The sequence below is a fragment of the Papilio xuthus genome, unplaced genomic scaffold (assembly GCF_000836235.2).
Source record: "Papilio xuthus unplaced genomic scaffold, Pxut_1.1 DF825928.1, whole genome shotgun sequence".
Lineage (NCBI taxonomy): Eukaryota > Metazoa > Arthropoda > Insecta > Lepidoptera > Papilionidae > Papilio > Papilio xuthus.
In genome coordinates, this window is record NW_013532721.1 from 4,571,776 (window position 1) to 4,595,653 (window position 23,878).

The 23,878-nt window shown below is 36.5% G+C and overlaps 1 protein-coding gene across 2 annotated transcripts; it reads right to left on the reverse strand.

Moving 5' to 3' along the window:
- Positions 1-107: 107 nt before the first annotated feature.
- cwo (transcription factor cwo) lies at positions 108-21,787 on the reverse strand. Of its 2 annotated transcripts, none has more exons than XM_013322560.1 (10): positions 21,498-21,787; positions 6,079-6,217; positions 4,910-5,093; positions 4,447-4,614; positions 4,182-4,241; positions 3,595-3,763; positions 3,040-3,238; positions 2,799-2,933; positions 2,596-2,701; positions 108-2,250 (listed from the first exon to the last, which is right to left on the reverse strand). In XM_013322560.1, the coding sequence occupies exons 1-10, from the start codon at positions 21,545-21,547 to the stop codon at positions 2,066-2,068; spliced, it is 1,395 nt and encodes a 464-aa protein (XP_013178014.1). In that variant the 5' UTR covers positions 21,548-21,787; the 3' UTR covers positions 108-2,065. The 2 variants fall into 2 exon arrangements, with proteins under 2 accessions (XP_013178014.1, XP_013178013.1); XM_013322559.1 differs by having other exon boundaries at positions 3,040-3,235; positions 3,592-3,763; positions 21,498-21,786.
- Positions 21,788-23,878: the final 2,091 nt, after the last annotated feature.

Sequence of the window (23,878 nt, forward strand, 5' to 3'; positions counted from 1 at the left end):
TTTGCTCCTTGGCGCAATATTTTCTATAAATGATGTCAACGCTTTTGATGACTTGAAGAATAACAAATAAAAGAATGTAAATACCATAAAACATTATAACATTTATTATATTCTTAACATTTCTATTTACATTTTATATAACAGACTTATTTACTCAAATAGCTTTTACATCAAACTATATACATTGTAATTATCAGCAGGATTACATTTATATGACCGAATTATGGATTACAACAAAATTATACTGTAGGTGACCCTGTCATATTTAAAAAAAAACTACATTAACTTAAAATTATTAAAGAAAAAATATTTTTCGTAGATTGCCAAAACAATTTTGATTTCTCATTAAAATTAATCACTTACAAATATAATCATGATTCCCAACCACACCTCTTGTTTTAACAAACTTACAGTATGTTGAATTTAGCTACAAATAAAACTCAAAATTATCGCGGGTTTCTGAGAAGAAAATCACAATTTAAAACATCTGTTTTGTAAAAGATCGGGATGACGATAGGTTTTATATAGATTTTGGTCTCGGAAACCCACGGTTAGTATAATACATATATGATGATATTATTTCTTCAGTCATATTCAAATACGAACCAGTGCCAAAATGTTTATTTGTATTGCAAATAATTACATACTGAAACATTACAGCTTTGAGGTAAGTACAGACTTAAGCCTATAAAATAAACTCCCAAAACATCTTCATTACAAAAGAGGACATAAATATATACAAAATTATACGTATACGAAAATATTTAAGAGTAAAATATGATTTTCAAACTAAACTTTAATATCTCATCGTAGATATGGAAATAATTTAAATGGCTGCCTTAGATTATTTATAACTTTCTTAAATGCAAATACGTTGTTTGGCACAACGAGAGAACCGACGATAAAGTCCTTACAGCTTAAAACAAAATATTTTTTTTCACTAAGTCGCCATCACCGGCGTGGCGGGAAAATGACTAATAACTACCCTATACCTATACGTGGTACTTAAATAACAAACGAGTCTTACCGTTGGTTTCTGAAATCACTGTATAAAACATATCGTCATGAAATGAAAGCATTATCTTCGATAAACCAATATGTTTTAAACAAGGTTTTGGTTTCACAAACCCACGGTTAATAAAAAAAATGTTTAAAAAATCTTCTTAAATCGTCAAGCATCATGTAATCAACTTGACTAGGCAGAATTTTATATCACAGCCGTAACTAAGAACATCGTACATCTGCGTTTTAACCAGTCTTTTGCAGTTCACTGCGAAACATCACTTATATCAGACTTGAGTTGGCACGTCGGCTACAAGACTACTCTTGTTCCCCACGTGCCAAATCCAATGTGAACAAAAATGATACTCATAACTTCTTATCATATAAAATTAAAAAAACGAAAAATTAAAGTGTTAAATGTGTAACTTCATTATTCATATTAATATATCTTGAAATTAAATAAAAATATGCTGCCGTCTAAAATGACTATTTTATAAGCTCCGTATCCGTTGCTTAAAAAAATAAAAATAATGAAATTAAAAGTAAATTTAGTAGTTAAAGTATTTTTTATAAATGTCAGCTTTTTACGTTTAATGTATATTAGAGAATTTAAGATCAGACACGTTTAAATATTATTTGAATGCTATAAAACAAACTCAATAACATGTATGAAATATATTTCTAGACAACATAAACAGTATAAATTAAAATAAAGATGTGTTTGCTTGTTGGGCAGCAGTTCGACACAAGGCGAGACAATCGACTTGAGAACATCTATGGGGGAATGGTACAGCTTGAAGCAAACCATGTTCCGCGTACCTCCATACCATCCCACACATGTATTTAAACATGTTTTTCATGTCATCTATATACATATTAATAAAATTGGTGTGTCTGTATGTAATATTGAGAAAAAATTATACTCCGTATATGTAATGTAGAAAACGAAAAACTGATATTTAAAATTAAGGGTTCGTAAGGGCGCGTTTTTTTCGGGTAATCTCCGCAAGGTCTGAGCAACTTTGAGTTTAGCGGGCAGGCAGGTGAGACAAGGACGTGAGGTCTAGACAGGTCTCCAGTCAGGGTCGGGGTCACGTTTGACGTGGTAGTTGAGACAGGGCGTGAAGTTGACGTGTATAGTGACGGGATGCAGCGCGGCGAGCGGAGCGCGCGCGTCCAGCACGTCGCACGCGCGCAGCTGCCGCGACACACACGCGTACTCCACCGACAGCGGCACGTAGTACTTGCCTGCACAAACAAACAGATACGATGTTATACAACTTGCACTCGCATACGTGGAGAGGCGCTGTGAACCGCGATACTTTGTGCTTTTTAATTTTCGCCATTTCGGCGCTGGTGATTGTGATTGGTAACAGCGGTGAGTACAGTTACTGATAATAGATTCTATAGCACAGAATTAACTGTCAAGAATTTCCACACGCGTTTAAGCCGGGACTAAATAAGAGCTGTAATTTCCGAACAATGACCAATCCATTTATGTAGATCGGTGAGAAGTCGACACTAAGAGGACACTCAGCGGTCAGTATGTTTCGTCAGGCAGAGATAAGCAACAGTTGAAAGAAATGTACTGACCGAGGGAGTTGAGCGCGAAGACCGGCACGTACTGCGCGGGCGCCGGCTTCTCGTACTGCTCGAACTGCTCGTACTGATGCCGGTGCGGGGACTCGCTGCTCGTGTCCTGCACAATGTACTACGTGACACTCACTACTCTGTGCGCACGTGCAGTACGTGCAGCACGTACAGTGTGCAGTGTGTGCAGTGTGCAGTGCACTGACCTGCGGGGAGGTGTCGCGCGCCTCCTCAGTGGATGCGGAGGCGGAGGTGGAGGCGGCGGGCGCGGGCCGCACTGCGCGCCTCCGCTTGTGCGAGTACGGCTTGCCGTTCACCGCGCGCGTCTGACTCTCTGCTGCCTGCACCGACACAAAATACTTCATGTTGTCATTGATATAGAATATAAAATAGAAAGAAACGTACAAAATAGTAAACTATTAAGAAAACGATCTTAAGTAAATTTACCTCGGAGTCCTGCGATCTTGAGAAGCGCCTTTCAATGGAGTTCTTGAACTTGTAGGAGTGTATTAAATCGTCGTGTTCCGGTTTGCGCAGTTTGCGCAGCGCCTCGCGCTTGCCCCCCGCACTCCCCGCACCTCCAGCCCGCGCCTCCCCGCACGCAGGAGACGCCGCGCCACCGTTCTCCACCGCACCCACCACTGTAAATGTTGAAATACTCCACTTATCATTAGCTCACTACTCGTCCCCATTGAAGGGCTCGGAGCATATGGTAAGTAAGAGGTGTCAAGCCCACAGTCTACCACGCTGGCCCAATGAACGTTGGTTAACGTCATCTTTGCATTTCTTCGCAGATATATACAAGTTGCATCATGATGTTCTCCTCAATCTTACGATTGAGGAGAACATCAGATCATGTCAGATAAATGCCAATATTTTAATCGAAAAATACAGTAGTACATGGCGGGTTTCGAACTCAAGACATTCAGATTACAAGCCAAGGTTCGTTGAAGAATGAAGGCAACAGAAGGTTTACCTCTACTTGTGTGTATGTGCTCACCATCGCAGTCCATGCTGTATGGTCCGTCCGTAGTGGTATCATAGACATCAGGCGCGTAGGGCTGCGGACGCGGCGGGGGCTGCGCCTTGCCGTAGCCCAGCGAGCTGCTGGACGAGCTCGCCGTCTCCGAGGACGAGCCAAGCGACCGACCTTTATCCCGACTGCCATCCCCTGTAAAGGTGCGAAGAAACAAATGATGACCACAAGCTAAATATTAAAAATGTTTATCCCCAATGGAAGTAATAGAACCTCTACTCTGAACCAAATAATCTTCACATCCTCGAAAGAAATTGTTTTCCGTTTGAGGTACTCGTAACCAAAAAAGATCGAAAGCTCTCCTTATTTCTGAAGTTTCTACCTTGCGAAAGAATACGGAACTACAAAGTGCTTTAGTTGTGTGCAGGATAATCAAAAACATTTTGGTTCTTAGTAATTCGAAAAACAACATTGTGGATGAAGATTACGTCAATTTGAATTTGCGTCATAAAAAAACGATGTAAAATAAGTTGATGTTTTTATTATTATTTATTGTAAACTTTTATTTATTATTAATTCTGTGTAAAACAAAAACAAAACGAGTCCTACTAACTCATTGTTATGCCGCCGCTAAGTGCAACGCGACTGAGCGCTAACGGTTCAAAGCTGGACTCTGAAACAAATCGGAAGCGTAGTCTTTTCGTGGAGTACATCAAGAGGACATCTATATGTCTAAGATAAATTACATATAGAACAAAATATAAAAGCATGACTTCCAAGTTCCATGAAATGTGACGTCAGAGTACCAGACAACTTATAGCACGATGTTGACATTAACGAGAGTTACAAAAGTAAAACAGAGTATGTGTTGAACGCACCTTTGGTGATGTGATCGCAGTGTCGCTGCAGGTGGGTAGCGAGCTGCGCGCACAGACCGTCCGCGGGGTAGCCGTGCGCCTCGGACAGGTAGCGCAGCGCCTCGCCTACCGCCTCCTGGTACCCCGCGCGGTAGTGACCCTCCCCCGCGCTCGCCTGCACCTCGCTAGCTGTAACAAACACAGGATTTGTACAGTCAGCTGCATAAATATGTATACATTAACAAAGCTTGAAAAATTTTATACACTTTCGTACCCAAAAATATATATGCAGGTGATTGTACATGTCTATTGGATAGTGATGGCCTAAATTTAAAAGACTGGACCGAATTTGACGAGAGAAAAGTCACTCGATTCGTGTTATTCCTATGAGTGTATAGGTCAGAGTCTGTTGTTGTTTTTTTTCTTTATTAAATGGTGTTATTGTGTCTGTGTGTAGTGTGACTAACGATTCGATCTTACAAACCATTGACGCGATCCTGCAAGAACTTGAGATGTCGTATAGCCATCTCTATGATCTCTGTCTTCTCCACTCTCCCTCTGCCCTTCTTAAGGTACTCGGGTGGGATGAGTCGCGACAGATCCGCGAGGCAGTTATTCATGCGGTCTCGCCGGCGCTTCTCTATGATGCGGTGCGACATCGGATCTTGCTGTGGAAGAGAATATATTGTTAATAGACAACTAAGATATTATTTTAACTGTCGACCAAAGTTTGACATATTTTTACTGAAAGATTTAATCCTTGAACCGAAGTGCATGTATGCGTAGATGATGCGTAACGATGTATGTATGCAGAAGAGGTGTGTCACAACAACGCCAAATGGAGGTCCTCGGGTTCTGTCTACCCCTCTGGGTTACGGGCGTGAGTTATGATGTTGGTGTATTTAATCCTTAGTGGTCCACATCGTAATCTAAGAATAGTAAATAAGTTTGCCAAATATAACTGCAGTTGTAATTTTGTTCCTAAATATTATCAAGACAATCTTATTATTATAAGAGGAAAATCGGAAAGTATGTCTTTAAATACAAAAACATATCTGCAGCAATACATCTAAAATTCCTAAGAATATGACGAATCATCCATTCAGTAAATCCGGTACAGATGTGAAAGTTAAATGACGTCATAGTTTGACAATTAGCTGAAATAATAACCGGAATCTGCAGTTGCTAACATATTTTAAGGTCAAGGATAAATTATTACCAGCCATATTTGTTTAGAAATTTTCAATACAGTACGATAAGCGATTTGACATATCTTATCTAAATCTTTTAATTAATGGCTAAAACAAAAAAAATGCATACCGATAATAAAATGCATGTGGCTGCATTTTATCGCCGAAAAAAAAGAAATAAAAAGTTTTAAGTGCAATTGATAAATACCAATTTAAAACTCAAAAATAAAATATTACTTTTTTTTACTTTGGCCACGAAATTTAGAAACCTATTTTTGATGTCAAAATATTTTATGCAAATACGAACACTTTGTTATACTTTGATAATATGGGAACGTCGTTAATATTATTGAACACGTTAAATGCCACCGACTTATTTTATTAGGTACATGAAATTTGAAGTAGCATTTAACGTGTTGACGTATAAAAGAGATATAAATTGGGCATAATCATAGCGACTTGCCCTCAACACCTTCCCCTTCTTGTAATTGGCGAAATCTGCCTCGTCCTCGGAGGGCGCTGCGAACGCGAGCTGCTCCCCCGCCCCCGCGTTGCCACCCCCGCTGGCGCCCACGCGCCCGAAGCCATCGTTAGAGTTGTAACTGTAACAATAATTAATGTAAAAAAAAATAGAAAAAAAAAACACACACATTTGTAATTTTTACGTAATCATTTTTATATAACGAAGTATAAAATAGACTAATAATAGTGCAAACGCTAATTTATTAATATGCGACGGTTTCAGGATGTTAATTAAATCCGAAAATAAACCGGTCCGTACATTAAAACCGCATTCAAATCGATCATTTCTGTAGCTACGATGTCATAGTCTAGTTCGTTAAAACTTGCACTCAACCGAAACAAATTTTTGCGTTGTCTAGCCCTAACATACTAACTAGAAATATCACACGGCAACATAGTTGATTCATAAGTGTATAAGGTCTTATATCGCTTACCAAGCATTGCATCGACAAGCAAACTCACTCATCATGTCAGCATCGGCCGAGAGAAGAACCAAATATGATCGCTTCTGCCTCGAGTAAGTCCTTTAAAAGGTATCCTTCAGTAAAGCGGGCACTTGCACATTTATATCAAACAAACTAAACTAAAACAAAAACGTCACCTGACGGACGAGTCGCTTTTAAAATTAGGTCATGCATAATCAATTGCAACGTGCTCCGAATATGAAAAAATAAATTCACGCTGTTTGATATTTGCATCGAATCATGTAAAACATCACGTGGATTAAGGCAACGTGTTAGGGATTTATAATACGATAAACTTATCTGACCCGGTGGACAAAAATTACACTAAAGTATAGTCAAATGAGAATATCTTTGAGAGAGGCGCTACTGTCGCGGTGAGTTCTTTCAGAAAATATGTAAAACCTACATAGATTTTTAAAATGGCTTAAAAGAACAAGAAGGACATGACAGCTACCTATTGAGCTATCGCAATTTAGTGTGACTTATGCCCACCGGGTGGGATAGCCTCGTCGGGCATAAGTAAAACTCAATTGCAATAGCTAATTAGAACTCTTGTGGTAATTTTGTCATGTAGCAATTTATCGCTGTCTTCTAACGTCTCGTTTAGTTAGTCATTTTCTATGCCAAAATAGCCTTAACATATTTACTGATGTAACAGCGCCTCACCCACCGGGCCAAATAAGTTCGATGGAGTATAGTACCCGGCGCAAGGTATAGTTGGCACGTCGGGAAGAGGAATACGCTTGTTCTCAACGTGCCATATTAAACTATACTAACTACTTGGTCTGTTTACGTATAAAATACGAAATGTACAAACAGATCTCGTCCTTGGTATTTGAATTGTGAATTTATTGTATTCATTAACATTAGTTACGGACAGACAGCGCGTGCCTTTTTTACTTTTCTATTCCATTGTAAATTTTAACTAATTCACAAAATACATAACTGTTACGCCTCGGTTACGTTAAACACGACAAATGTTGAAACTGAGAAAGATAGATTTCTTTTGTTTTCGGTGACAATTGTTTATTACCACTGATTTCTTTATATAGACAGGCTATAAGCCGCGGTATTTTGTGCCAATTTGATCTTTGCCATTTTGGCGCTGACGGTTGCGGGCGACAGCGGTGGTGGATATTGGCACTAATTTTATAGTTAGAATTAACTGTTACGAACTTCAACAAGCGCGTTTAAGTCGGAACGATGAAAAAACTGTCATTTCTAAGCAATGACCTATCTGTTTATAGAGATCAGTGTTTATTACCAATCCCAAAAGGTTAAAATTATCAAGGAGTTTTAAATAAAGACATATTCTACAACTCTGCTATAACATCAGGAAACCTAACGGTGTGGATGTGTTTCATCGAAATAAAAACACTGCATAAAATCTATATGATTTTAAAAGTAAATTATATCCTAAAATTTTAATATATTATCCTAAAGGTGACACTTTCTCTTTTAATATATCGTTTGCATTTAACCTTGAATAAGTTTTGGGTCACAACGTGATCTCTAATACATGCACGAAAGCTGGTAAAGGGTTGAACACGTTGGGTCGGGGCGCACTTGAAATAAGGTAGAAATATGGATATGATCTTTGGAATATCTATACTAATCTTACTATTATTATTAACGCGAATGTTTGAATTGAAATTGAATGACGGATGGATGGGCAGATTGATGTTTTTTTTTTATATCACAAGGTGGCAAACATATGCGTTGCCTACCTTTAATGGACGGAGAAGAGGATGCACAGAAAGAAAATATTTTCCCTTTCCATGCATCCTCTCATCCGGAAAGTCCTTCCACTTCCCATCCTTTCCTTATAAGAAAAAGGGTGGGAAGGGAAAGAGGACTAATTTTGGCCTCCGGGACGCACACTCATCAGACGAAACGCGGAATTGCTTCCACTTCACGCCTGTCTTCTGTGTGGTCGTGGTATTTCACCGGGCGAGCCGGGCCGATTCGTGCGAAGATGTTAAAGCGGGCTCTACCGCTGTTATGTTAAAGCGGGCTCTACCACTGTTATGTTTGTTAGAAAGTATCTCCAGAATAGCTTAAAGGATCTAGGTGTAATTTGGCACAGATGTAGAACATAGCCTGGAAGAACAAATAGGCATTACCTTTTTTAATTCTGCGCGAAAGGAGTCGCGGCCGACAACCAGTGTTGCTAAAATAACCAGATAATGATAGAACATCGATCTATAGGAGTACAAAAAAGCGTATATGTAACGAAATTTTACTCAAGAAGCTCCGTGTCATACGTCTCGCAGTCAACGTGTTATTGAAGGAACCGATGTTTGAAATTCATGAAGGCTGAAAATAATAATATTTATGAGGTGGTCGCGTTGAGCGCGTGAGCCGCGACATGTGACAGCCTTCCCCCCATTGCCCCACTACTTACCCCCCACCATTGGAGCTTCACGCACGTGCACGACTATCATTATTGGATAGATTCGGTTACACGCAAGAGATTTTAATACGATTAGGAGACTAGAATGAGTAATCCTAGTAAATAAAGAAAGGAGTCGTGACAGACAGACGGACGGATAACAAAGTGAACCTATAAGGGTTCCGTATTTTTACTTTCGGTACGGAACCCTAATAAATAACAAAATGCTCCAAACTCGTCAGGGTAATGGGAGTTTGTGTACAGAATAATACACAGAAAAGAACATAATTTATAAATTCTATTACGAATCAAGAATAAATAGGCAAAAAAAGTATAGGAAATAAATCTTAAGTTTAGCGCGTAGGTGGAATTTTTTTTTTTGAAAGAATAATTTTTTGGATTTTTATTTTAACATTTGAAAAGTGTTTTCGATTTTATTCACTATACGTGAAAGAACATATTGTTAGTCTTCTAATTTTGAACATAAAAAAATTATGGAAAATTCTAGTGAATGTAGTATGCAATGCATCAAGTATTTTTTTATATTTATGTTAGTTTCAAACTTATTTCTAGGAAGTAAAACCAGATCTGCTACTTATCAGCACATTTAGTAAAATTAAGTCCACGTCTAAATTTAGTAGGACCTTGTAAATGTAGACTGAAAAATACCTCAGTCAGAGACTTTTGCAATTGCAAATGTTACATAGTTGAACATGAACATCCAGATTCGCTTCTAATATCGTACAATTTCAATGCAAAATAATTTACAACACACTGTAATGTTTTACAATTCTCATGGCAAATTAATCCTTAATGCATCAGATTAAGGTTTAAAATTGCAAAATGGAAGCGTTACTAATGTGTGGCAATCGGTTCTTGACACCGGCAGGCAAATGTCACGTGACACGGCGCACGCAGCGGGACGGATTGAGGCGCGCGGTCACGTGACCGCCTTGGTGAGTCAACAACGTAATTTCATTTGGAATTTTCCAGATGTAAATCGACATTTTTCTAGTACTGAATTTAAATAAAAAATTAACAACACAAAGTTCTTTGCCATGCAACCATTATGTTGCTTTTAAGAATGTATTTTGTTTGCTTCTAAGAATGTAGAAGCGTCACAATAGAAGTAAGATGTTACAATAACTTCTATTTGAGACTGTCTTTCTTTTCGCTGTTATCATTGTAACTCTTAAATAAAAAAAAATCTACTTAGATTCTAGTAGATAGTTTGATAATCTCAAACACAGTAATTTTACTAATATTATAAATACGAATGTTTAGATGTATGGATGGATGTTTGTGTAACGATATCTCGGGAACGTCTTAAAGGTTCTGGCTGTAATTTGTCATAGATGTAGAACATAGTCTGGAAGAACACATAGACTAATTATTTTTTTTAATTCCGCGCGGCCGGAGTCCCGTGCGACAGCTATCAATGTACCTATGTATTCATGTGACTTGTAAGCCATTGTGATGATACAACTTCCTTTCAATAATAAATCAATTGAAGTAGGTATATTGTAAGTGATCGATATAATATGATACAATGTGAAATTCTCATGCATTAGGAAGTAGTACAAAGTGACAATAGTAAAGTCACTATCGGATTCTCACGATAAGTGTCGGGGATTTCCGGCTATCGAGTTCTCTTCATTTTTCCTGCTTCTTTGGTACCAATTGCTAGTAAACTAGTTGTTGCCCACGACTTCGACTGCATGGATTTTGGAAATGATATTATTTCTATTTTAAAAGAAAATCATAAAGACAAAACCAATTATTTTTACTGTTTTCCCTTAAAATGATAACAGGAATGATCCATAAATAAAAATAACTAATGATTTCAGATGAAAAATAAAAATAATAAAGCAGATAACGAACTTAATACGGCAATAATTTCGGCGGTCACGTGTTCGGTCACGTTTCAAGCAACATGCCAACACGCCAATGTTACAACTCACTTGTAACGATTTTGTTTGCAATGTCTTTACAACTTGATATTGTTTTTAATCTATGGATTTATCATTTTTGTCTATGAAGCCAATAACTTGATTAAACATTTTTACTAAAAGATTTCTACTTAACTGATGAAAAGATGATTGAATTTATTTTTGTAACACCATTTCCATACACTATTGCATCATTATATAGATGCATTTATTATTAATTCGCTTTTTGTGATACCGGTTTACTTTAGGAATCCTGCAAACTAATTTATCACCTTATCGTCACGTCAAAAATATTATTTGACGTATCTGACCAAACTATCTACAATGTATCATCGTGATGGCACACAAAGTTTTTACAATGAGGTATGATTTTTTTAATATAACTCCATTTGATTTAGTCTTCAAACAAAAAACCACATAACTGTGGATAGGGTTGCCATGTCGCCAAACCTAATAGCCGGACAGACCAGCCGGTATGGTCGGACATATGTATGGGTAGAAAGGCCGGAGACCCTACATTATTGAGCGACAGTAAGTCGATTCTCGTCGCCTGCACTCGGCCACTCTCGTTTGCGCAATGTAAAAAGCCTAACAAAGGCCGGACAACCTGGACACGCAATCGAAAAGCGTGCCTGCGTCCGGCTTTATCTGGACGCCAGGCAACGCTAACTGTGGGGATAAAAGATAGGTGCTGAAAACATGCTGTATATTTTAGGCAGTAATTAGCATATTACTTTGAGCTTACGAATTTTCCGTGTCGTGTCGTGTCTGTTCATGAACCCTTATCCGGGTGCAGGATGCTGTGACGTCACAAGTCACATGCCGTCGCCATGCGCACGCGCTGTTTGACACTACATTGACGCAAAATGGCGTACCTGTTCTGATCAGTCTTTTACCTGATTTCTTTTTGCATTAATCTTGCGTTAAGTATTTTTATTAAATCAAGTAATTGTGCAAATCATCTACTAATAATATTTTAATCACGAATAAGCCAAATATAACTGAATGATAAATCTTAATTTAAAATTTTATGTTTTTCCAAACTTGTGCATATAAATAACATTGGTTATTATTAAAATCTATGCATTATTATTTAGATATTTAGGTAGCTAAAGAACATATTTTGAACTTCTACTTTCCTGTTTACCTCATTTGGGTTTAAAGCACTCTGCACTCATAAGAATTAATGCATTCAGATGTCGGATTCGTAATCGATTCACGTTGACGCAATCTTGTATAAACAAATGAAATTAGGATAGCATGAAGGACTTATTGGAAACACGTGAACTACATTAGGGTTGCCACCTTTGGGAAAATATTTATTTTATATACAGTACCCAGATGATAACTGAATAATAATCTATTTTAAGACTCATAGTTAGCATTAATTTTAGATTCATAATAATATTATTGTAATTTTAATACGTGATATTTGATTAAATTGAATATTTTATATAATTTTGTGACAGTTAAATCACATTTAAACAAACACGTGAGTAAATACGTATTATGTAATAATTAATCTATCAGTAAACATAGTCGTTAAAATATTAGCCTATAGTTTTGTTATTGTATGCTAATTAATTGTATTAAACAACATTCCCAATAATTGCATTTATTATAAAGCACAAATACTAACGATTTTGGTCCTATTTCATGTTATAAATTTCTATTCATCATCATCAGCTCACTATACGTCTCCACCGAGGGGCTCGGAGCCTACCCTAAGTTACGGGTGACTAGGCCATAGTCAACCACGCTGGCCAAGTGCGGGTTGGTCGACTTCACACATATCTTTGAATTTCTTCTCAGATATGTGCAGGTTGCATCACGATGTTCTCCTTCACCACGTTTTACATTTATCCGACGTTTTTACGGTGAAGGATAGTTTCTATTATATAAATTAAATTAGAAATTTACAATAGAATGAGCTATTGCCCGAGAATTTGTGCGCACGGAAAGAAAAACTTAATAAGAAGCCAGAAGGCTGGTAAGAGACAGCGCAGGACAGGCGACTTTGGGGATCTCTTGCGTCGGAGATCGAGATCCACTTTGGGTCGCTGCGTCAGCGGAGTAAATAAATTAGTGTGTTCTAGTATTCTTGTGTTCTTCCTGCAAAGTTCTACACCTATGCCAAATTTCAGAGATATCCATGCAGCCGTTCTAGATATACCTCCGTACAATAATCTATTCGCATTTATAATGTCAGATAACTTCTTCTTTTACTAAAAGTAAAAGAAACTTATACTATTAAAAATCTTTAATTTACTTTAAATTCAACCCGAAACAACTTGATTGACTTGTTTATTTTTTAGTCTGTAGGTATGTACATTTGCTTCCTTCGACCTTCACACGTACACTAAGTAAAAACTTTTTCATCGTAACATTACAGTATGTCAGTCAAGGCCGTGTCTACACTACCATTACTGACCAACTATAGAAAGGTTGTTTCACACGAGATATGTAGGGTGACAATAATTTAATATTTTTTGCGGATTTTCCTTCATCAGTCTAAATCATTAATGTTTAAATTTCAGTTAAATTGTTCAACAAAACGACTAAACGGCAATCTGAATGGAATCTGCAAAGAAGTACAAAGGTCTATGTCTATGTAGTCAACAAATTTGTATTGGGCCAGCGTAATTACCTAGTCACGTCTTAGGATAGGAATGTCCAGCTTAGGACTGGTATGAGCTGTTGGCCTTTTTATTTAAGCTAGGTATATTTAAATGTTGTGCGTTGGTGGCTCAGGGTCAAGCACTTGACTTACAATCTGTAGGTCCTGGGTTCGAATCCCGAATCGAATACATTTAACCGACGTTCTTACGGTGAAGGAAAACATCATGATGCAACCCGCACATATCTGAGAAGAAATTCAAAGATATATGTGAAGTCAACCAACCCGCATTTGGCCAGCGTGGTTGACTATGGCCTAGTCACTCTTGATTTAGCGTAGGCGCCGTGCCCTCGGTGGGAACGAATAGTGAGCTGATGATGATGATGATATTTAAATGCATTTTTTTAATATGTTCTAGTCTTTTTAACGAATAAGGTGTTAGTAAAGGAACTAACTGAACTGATGACTGAAATATGGAGAACTGATCGCCAACCTTCGCTAGTAGAAGAGGCACCCCAAGAAGAAGAATAAGAAAGGAACTAATGTTGATTATTATTTTATATATGTCGTCTGTATATTATTTAATTCAAGAATGTTAGAATTGGCCTTGAGACGTAATCTAGATTATAATCTGTTTGTAACAGGTCTGACGATCCTTACAGCAACCTTCTAATGTTTTTGTGAAATAATTTTCTGGCATATGCTTAAAAACGTTAAAATACGTTATTTAATATTTTTTATATACTTAATTGGAGTGGCCTTTAAGAGGCCCTATATTATCTGTATACACAAATATAAAAAAAAAACATATTTTTTACCCAGCTACGAATTCAGAGTTACAAATGTTAAAGATGTTAAGAACGTTCTGTATTACGCATTATTTTAACTAATTCAATGCGATAAAAAGCAACATGAAATAAAAAACCATAAATCTTGAACTTCAACAACATAGGAAAATTCCATTTGTATGTATGGCCGTAACATTTATGTCAACACTAGATGTCGCTTGCGATAAATTAAAAAAAAACTTAATAAGTAGCCTATGTGTTCTTGAGGACTATGTTCCACATCTAAGCCAAATTTCATCAGGATCAGTTCAGCCGTTTTGGAGACATTCATCCATCCATCCAACCATATGTATTTATGATAATAGGTAAGATTGTTATAAATGCAGCTTCAAAAATGTTTAAAAGTTGTTTAGTCTTCGATTTGGCAAGTCCAAGATTTAGACAGAAAAAACAAAACGAAACAGTTAATAATAACAGTGACATAGGTAACTGCTATAAATAACATTTCAAAAATACATCCATCTATTTTCAACTGGTTCTTACAAAACGTTGTTATAAATATAACGTTACATACATCATTCGTCATCATCGCAATAACGCAGCCACGTCGTTGTCAAGAGAAATACATCAGTAATAGACGCAAATAAAACAAAGTAAATATTCCTTCCTTCCTTCCTGTCAGCCATGAGACGTCCACTGCTGGGCATAGGCCTCCCTCAAAGATCGCCACGATGACCGGTCTTGTGCCACCTGCATCCAGGACGCTCCCGCAACGTAAATATTAATTAACAAAAATACAGGCAAAAAGAAATTGACATAAAACAACTACTATTTTTTAACCGTTACGTCACATTTATCTATATTCTACAATTTTATTTGACGATTTAACAATACAATATTTCGTTATCGATTTAAATAGGCCGCAAGGTCACAATACAACGTCTATTCTGTCTTACTTCTGATTAATTAATATTTTAAAAGCGAATATTTTAATGGATGGATGGATGTTTGAAGATGTTTCTAGATCGGCTTGGTGAAATTTGACTTAGTTTTAGAACATGGTGTGGAAGAACAAATAGACTACTAATTGTTTTTTTTTTAATTCCGCGCGGACGGAGTCGCGGGCAACAGTCAGTGTTACATAAGTGTGATTCATTGTGAAGAATGCGGTTTCAATAGATAGGAATTCTTGTGCACATTTTCATAGGAGCTAATCTGGTTTATAAAGTTTTTAATTTATTTACTTGTAGAAAAGAAATTTTCTTCACATGTGTAAAATATAGACTACAGGATGATACAAATAATTTCCAAACATGCCTCATTTCGTGTGAAATATTTTTATTCGTATGTTTGGTACTTAAACAAAGGCCACGTGATCACCTGTGTCACGCGATGTGTATAAAATATCCATTAATCCAAAGAGTGTTGCCGTGACTGATATATCTTTTTTTATCGATGGCACGCAGCGCCTCGAGCACAACATTATAATAATCGACCCGTGTAGGTTGACAATTCTGTGGCAGGAAATTAACTATTTACTGTTACGCAATTCGGTAAACAAAGATTTATCTTACAAAGTCTTTATCGACATTCAGTGCAATTAAATAAATTTTAAATGTACTTAAATTGGAGTAAAGAAATCGTATAATTAAATACATTGATGAAAAGGCCTCAGGTAAATGTCATAAAACGAATAAAAAATGAATACTCGACTTGTTGATTGAATCCTTACTAATATCAGATATGTAACTTAGTAAGGCCACAATACTTTTACAAAATTATGGATAAAAGAATATCGAATGCTAAGAACAAAGCAGTGCGTTAAAAGTTTTAGTGCAAATAAAAAAAGTCTAGGTAAAATATCCTGACTTATCATTGCATTAGGAACACCGCAAATGTGATACAGCGTGGCGCGCCACGTGCGACCGCGTCACAAGTCACGTTGCCGAGCACGTGTCACGCCGCGAGTACAGCGCAGCGTGACGTAACCCGCGCGGCCAACCGCTTCCGATAACATGCGACGTGAAAGTGGGTGCGTTCCAATCGTTCCTTTTATCTCAATACAATATGTCACACAATTTTTATTACGAAAAATTAATGTATGGGAAATTACATCTTGTAATTAAATACTTGGTGTTTTATTGTATCTGTTAATTATAATATTACGTAACTTATTTTATTTTGTATAGTCTTTGGAGTTGTTTACCGTTGCAATGTTTTGCGCAATATTTACGACCTACTTGTTTTGGCTGAATGTTCAAGGAGCCTTTTGTTTTAAGTTTTGTTTTGTGATTGTATGGAAAAAAAATATTCGAACGGATAAAAATACAATTTTGTATCAATGTCACAATTTTGTTTACATCCTAATCATATTTATTTATATCAATAGTTCCACTTATTTTTACCACAATTTAAATAAAAAATCCATTGTATTCGATATAATTTTATTTGAAATGTATGAATAAAAATTACATCCGTGATGCAATACCCTTATCTATCACTACGTTTTTTTAAAAAGTTTCACGCGACATCAAACGTGTTTCTTTTTGTACATGTGTCTAAATAACTTATCTAGAATTGAAATTGCTTAATCGTCGACGTGTCACTTTTCTGGGAAAAACGCCAATCTCACTGTTTGTATTTATATGTATAGTCATATATGTATGTTACTAACCGTAAGATTGTACCTGTAGTAAATCATTTAATAAGTATTTAAGATTTTAAAACGATTATATAAAATAAAATTATTATTTATCATACTAAAATTGCGTATACGAAATAAATATTAAAAAAACTGCACACGGAAGGCTAGTCACATTCATGTTTATAAATATAACTTCTAGAACAATAATAAAGGTCGTAGTAAAACAAAAAAAACAACAAAATTTTCCACCACACTGCCCTACATGATCACGTAAGTAATGGACCATGAATTAAACACATAATTTGTCACATTCCGGACTATAATTAAATTCAACGGCCGCCCATTTTAACAAGGATGATAGTGTTAATATTATAATGCGGGTCGTATCGTATTTTAATATAATTTCCATTAACAATCATGAAGATTGTAAACATATTAACTAAAATAAAATAAGGTTAGGTCGTTGATTATTATAACCTGCATCAGTCAAAGCATTTCGTTGCAACATTTTGAATTATAAAGGAATCAGTAAAAAAAAGTAATAATTCCAAAGTATTTAACATTAAACATTCGAAGCTACAGTATGTTCAAGTTAACAAACTGTTTTTTTACACTTTTTTCGTTTTAAAAATTAAAAAAAGCGTTTGGAATGTGTGGTAATATTCAATTAATTCTTGGTCCGGCTGTTAGCTGTTAGCACGGCAGTCACGTGCGAATCGCTGACCGTTCAGTATGCGTTACCCTGTCTGACCAACATTTATACTCTGTGGCAATCGATGTGCATGCACAATAGCCGTGAAGAATTCTAACATATTCATCCTTCTATATTTAACAAAGTTTTTGCAAACATGCTATTTTAGTAATGTTCATAGTTATTCATTCTAAAATTAGCAAATAAAATATTAGGTTTATCCGTCTTTTGAAAGTTGTCACGCCCGCATTCTGTAGTTCATTGAGAAATCTTTTTTAATCATTTTAAACCACAAATTTTAGCTTTCCTTTAGTACTATCTAGCCTGTGAAAACTTGCCATTATGAGCACTTTATACTGATTATAAGTTTATTAGGTAGCCTTAACTGACTAGATAGAAGTTTGTCAAGGTCGCTGTATGAAAGTGAAAGTTAAAATTGCTATGCACGAGAACATATTGCCCTAGGTCATGTTTGTTTTGAATATTTACTTGTTGATCCTATCGAGTCTATTCTTAGACGTTTGTCCTATTTTCATCAATTATGACATGGTCACCCTAGCAACGCTGGATTGTGACCGGGACAATAGTCATTCACTACTTAACTGTGCAATGGAAAATTCCATTTAAGACAAGTTTAAATTTATACGAATATGCTTTTATCTAGTCGTCAAATATTGCAAACTGAATGCCTACAGACATCAATAATAGTGTAAGTTAAAATGTTGCAGATGTTATCTATGTTTAAGGCACAGAGAAGCGCAGAAAAAGGAAACCCCTTTTCATATACACCTGTACCTAGCCAAATCTACTTTCCCTTTTCATCCTGTATTTATTAGAAAAGAATGGAAACTAAACGAGTAATAGGATCAGTCTCCATCACACACAATCATCAGATTTAACGCGGAATTACATCCACTTGACGCGAGTTTTTTTGAGTGGTAATGATTGCAAAAGTCGAGCAAGCCATTCGTCTAGCAGCTAATGCTGCTGCGGACCCTATAATTGTTAAACGGTCATTTACGAATAGAACGAATATATTTTTTTAAAAAGGTCTTTTATTGTATTTGTTTATCGATGTAACATTTTTGCATCGTAAGAACATTTGGATGCACGTGTTACCTTCTGCAATCCTCTGTCTCGCTTTCACGCGTGCGCACCTTATCCCTGTCTCTGTCTCGAGTACTCGCATGTAATGATTAAGACAACGCGAGCGTTGAATAATACCGAATCGTAAGTTCATCGCCAGTTTGCAAACGCAAATCAAATTTTATATAAATTTATTTTCGATGTAGTCTTTTAATTAGTTTTTAAACAACATAAATTAACAACGTAATGTGTCGTAAATGACAAAACTGATCAATTTTACCCCAACAAAAGTCTTTCGGATGACAAAAAGTGACTTCACTTTAATTTTTGCTCCCATAAAATAGGAATAAGTATCAATCCAAAAGCTTAAAGCAAAAATCGTTAATATTGAACAATTCTTTCAATAGCGTACATAATAAAAATCTGGTAAATTTCCACAGACAAATCGCTAACAAGAAAAAACTGTCTGCAGTGTAGGAGCGGACGAGCCGGTCAGGCGATACGCACACGTGAGGCTTGCGGGTGAGTGTGCGTGCGGCGTGCACACGCGGGTGCGGCTGTGTGCACGGCACGTTGCGGCCGATGTGCGGCGCCCGCCCCGCACGCCCCGCGCATACTCCCGCAAGTCACGTGTTTCACAGGCTATTTTCGCTGTGCTTTCGCCGCGCCATTTTGCACAAAATATTCTAGCGTGAATATTTTTCTAAACAAGTTCAATACGTAGGTACTTGAAGTACATGACCTCAAGTAGAATAACGCATTAATTTAGAAAAATACTAAACTGTATTATATTTGTTCTATTGTTCCAAGTTAGTGATGAGCCGAATAACCTGATATCCACAGTAAAAAAAGATCCGGAACCATATCCGTGAAATTTTCATGGAACTAACTTGTACATGTACATTTTATTATATATGTAAAAAAGTTATGTCTAGTTAGATTCGATTTTGTTTTTCACTATTTAGAATATATATTTCTACGACCACTACAGTTATCTTGTGCCGATATATCCCTTGTGACTCCTCACTCGTCAAAATCGGTTCCGTCGTGTAGGCTAAACCGTCACAATGGAATTTACATATACACAATACACATACATAACAAAAGCGAACTTCCAAATGCGCAAAAAAACATTACGCTCTTTTTCAATTGGATAATAAAATTGTGTAGTTTTACAACATCTTACTGATATTATTAATTAGAAGGAGAAGAGAAACTCATCTCCAGAATCCTAGCACTAATTCCCTATATGTGGTTACACATCCTTTAGTAAGGGTCCTGACCGGCTTAGTAAGAAGTTAACTATGGTTACACTTGAACAAGCTAACAGAGGAAGGGCCCTTATTTAATCTAATCGCTACAAAAACCGCGAAATAATATCACGATTTAAACATTAATTACGTTTGGAGCACGCTGTATGTATGCATTTATTTTTGGTGTCCGATTTGTGATGCAGCACGTATCCAGTGGAAATTAATAACGCGCAAAAGCAACACACGTAATTAAAAGGAATTATCTCGGCCGGTTACAACCGCTATACTTCGACGAAACAAATATGTACGGAGGGATAAACAAGCTTCTTGTGTAAACACGTATTTCATTTGTTCAATATGTATACCTATTTGCAAAAACTACTAACAATTAAAGTACAAGACTATCTTGTTTTATAAAGGGATAACATTTAAAACATTTTTAAAAGTAAGTGTAAAAGGTCAGAGGGCCTCATCAATGTCTAACTTGAGCAATATGTGAATTAAATGGAAACGCTATATTTGTATTTGTCCAGAGCAGTTGAGAACGTATCCCTACGGATAATACGAATGTCATCACATAACATCACAATTCTGACGTAAAATGGATAAAGATTTTTAACATGACAGTGAAAGTACGTTACCGTATTACGAAATTATGAGCGAGTATCCGTGAGGAAAACTGTACTGACTAGTTCATGGTTTCTTCATTTGTTATGAGATTATAAGGTCACTCTCCTTAAAAGTTTTAGTTACATTCGAATAAAACACGATTACGCTTCAATGAGTCAGTCATTTGTTTATCTCTTTAGTTTTCGATATTAGTACGAAGTTTTCAAACCAATCCTCAATGTGTCTTTGTCTCTGTACGTACCTATTTTAACAACTGATACATGCAGAAATATCGATAACGTACAATGGTGTTCCGAACATTCCTACCAATTTTCAGGTCTATATGAATTATTGTAACTTCGTCATATCTTCACCGGCCTATTGTTTTAACCTACTCAATGAACATAATTTAAACATTTTGGATTGGTCTTAAAGTGCCTTTTCACTGCCGAGGCATCGGTTTTTTGTATTCCCTTTTTAAAAAACAACAAAAAACCATATTTAATGCCCGTGCTTCGTCAGTGGAAATTCGCGGTTACCAGATTAATTTATAAGAAACTTTTAGGAATCACAGTGACCTTTTTAGTTAAAGGTCACCAACATTCTTTTTGTATTCATCACAAACGCAATGACCACAACAGCATTTATGTGCCCTTATGTAAAACAATATCCGTAAACTATTCACAATGCTCTTAGTAACCCGGTTTGCCTCGTAATAACAAAAACAATAATAAACAACTCCATCACAAAATTTTCCAGTCTCGTGGCACCTAGGTATATTTAAAAGAATTGTTAAATCGCACAAGATAATTAACATGTAGGTATTTAACACAGATTAAATCAATTAAATAAATAAAAACAACTAACTTGTCATACTTGACATGTCCGTTTTCCTCCCAATAATGACGAGTTTCCATATTCAAAATTATCTCACAATTATAACAAGGAATCACAATATCACCACAAACACGTAACACTGTCACATTTTCATCCTTTGGCACAATTAACACAATTTTAAGTCACCGTGATTCATTCTTATGTGAATGTAATTAAATATAGTATCGCGTATTTACGAATAAACTTGACACATCGACGTCGTCACTGTGAAACATTCGCTTCGCGTCTGACGGAGAGTTTGGGCGAGCGAGCACCGGCCGGCCGCGTCATGTGACCGCGCCGCGCCGTCAAAATAAGGCACGGGTGCCGGAATGTGCGCGTTGCGTAGGGTTACCCTACTCACGATTTAACCTCCTTTTACTTAAGTCTTTTTGTCTTAAGAAATATTTTTTAAATCAACATCATCAGTTTATTTATTTTTTTTTCAAATTAAAGTATCTTTCCCAAAAAATTGCAAATTTCTGTCAATTAAGTTTGATATTAAAAATAAAATCTTATTAACTAATTTTTCCACAGTTTTCAACCCTAGTTTTCCAGTCCACATTAAAAGCCACGTGACGTGAACACACGAAATTACTTATTTTATTTTTATAGCATTTCAAAGCTATACTAAACTAATTAAATAAAATTATTCTGCTAACCGGTCTCGGCTTATTTTTATTCCTATTTATAGAACCTACTTACCTCCTTGATTATTAACACTCCAGTAGGAAAATTAATTATTTAAGGAGTTCCTTCATCTCCATATACTTAAGTGTGTAATGAGGCAAAAATCCCGGGCCCAGCCATTTTGGGAAATGACTAAGTTGGTTTACTGTATGAACAAAGCAATAAATAAATAAATAACAAGTTTCTCTAATATGTCTGAAGTAAATAAAGTAATTATAACTATGTCATAAGTTATCATTTGACCAAAGCATGTTTCCTTCAATTAAAACCAGGATCTATAATACGTCTAATCATAAAAAATGTAGTGATAACAATAAATTTCACATTTTCATCTGCTACTTACTGGAATACAAATCTCTACATATAAAAAGCTAATCGTGGTTTATGGTATCTCTCGAGTTAAAAGTAATGAATAGTAACCTATAACTCCTGAGCCTGTGTTAAGTCTTTATAGAAAAATGGTAATTAAAAAAATGTTTAGTACAGTTGCGAATCGGTTCACTGATCTGCTATACACGTGTTAATGATAAGCTGATCTGAAGGTCATAAATTTTAGTTGAGTAACCCATGTCTAATGTTCTTTGACGCAGCCACGCTCGTCCGCACGGGATTGTTTCGCGCCGCGCCGGGTGCCGCGCGACCTGCGACGTGTTCGATCTTCACCCCACTGCCCCGCAATGTCTGCGTCTCATTGCGATGACACATTATTTCTACTGAATTTTTTTATACCCTTATAGCACGTTTAGCACGTTAACTTTTCCAGTCCACCAGTCAACTATTGTTGACATTAGCTATTGCCGGCGACTCCGTCCGCGCCTAATTAAAAAGAACTTAATAAGCGGCCTATATGTTCTTGCATGGCAAATTTCAGCGACATCCATGCAGACGTTCTGGCTTTACCTTCTAACAAACTCCATCCTTTTATCCATCCAAACATTCACATTATTAACATACGTAAGATAAGGAATATATATGAGACTTTCAGTTATGTGGCAGTTAGTGAGTAGCCCTCAAATTTTGAAAGTTGATTAATGTTGTAGTGTCACGTGCGAGACCATGTGCAGCGGCGTGTCACGTCGGCCTTGCTCTTACGTGACGGCGCACAGGTGGCCCAGTGCCCACAGCTCATTGGTAACGATATTAGGTAGACACGCAATAACTTCATGTGTTAATTTAAGTTCGGTTGTAACCGGCTGAATGTAAGTTGTTTTGTATGTATGTAACTTCAATTTTCTTTCTCTCCGGATGCACGTTGCACGAATGACTCGGCTCACCCGGTGCGACGGCCATACAGAAGACAGACGTGAAATGGAAATTATTTCGCGGTTAGTTGGGAGGCCTAATTTTAGTCCTTTTTCCATTTTCAGTCTTTCCTTTGGCCAAAAGAAAGGGGTGGGATTTATTTATTTGTCAAGATGGCATTTACAAATTCATGTAGAACCAGTGTGCAATAAAATTGTTGACAGAGGATACAAGCAACTCATACAATTCCTCTAAGAGTTGATATATTATAGTGTATGTAATTGAAACGTTAAGTTTTTTTGAGATTTTATCCTAATCTTAAAAGAACGTCGTCAATATCTCAATCGCCGTAAATGAATTGTTTAAATCAGCATTACTAGAAGAATCCTTTCCCTTAACTATTTCCGTGTCACGTTTAAAAGGCTTGTAAAATTCCCAGA

Coding starts and splice junctions, on each gene's coding strand:
- cwo (XM_013322560.1), bottom strand. CDS start 21,547: ATGGAAACTCGTCATTATTGGGAGGAAAACGGACATGTCAAGTATGAC. Junction 5,094..6,078: donor AGAAGGGGAAGGTGTTGAGG/GCAAGTCGCTAT, acceptor TCTCTTCCACAG/CAAGATCCGATGTCGCACCG. Junction 3,239..3,594: donor CCATACAGCATGGACTGCGA/TGGTGAGCACAT, acceptor TATTTCAACATT/TACAGTGGTGGGTGCGGTGG.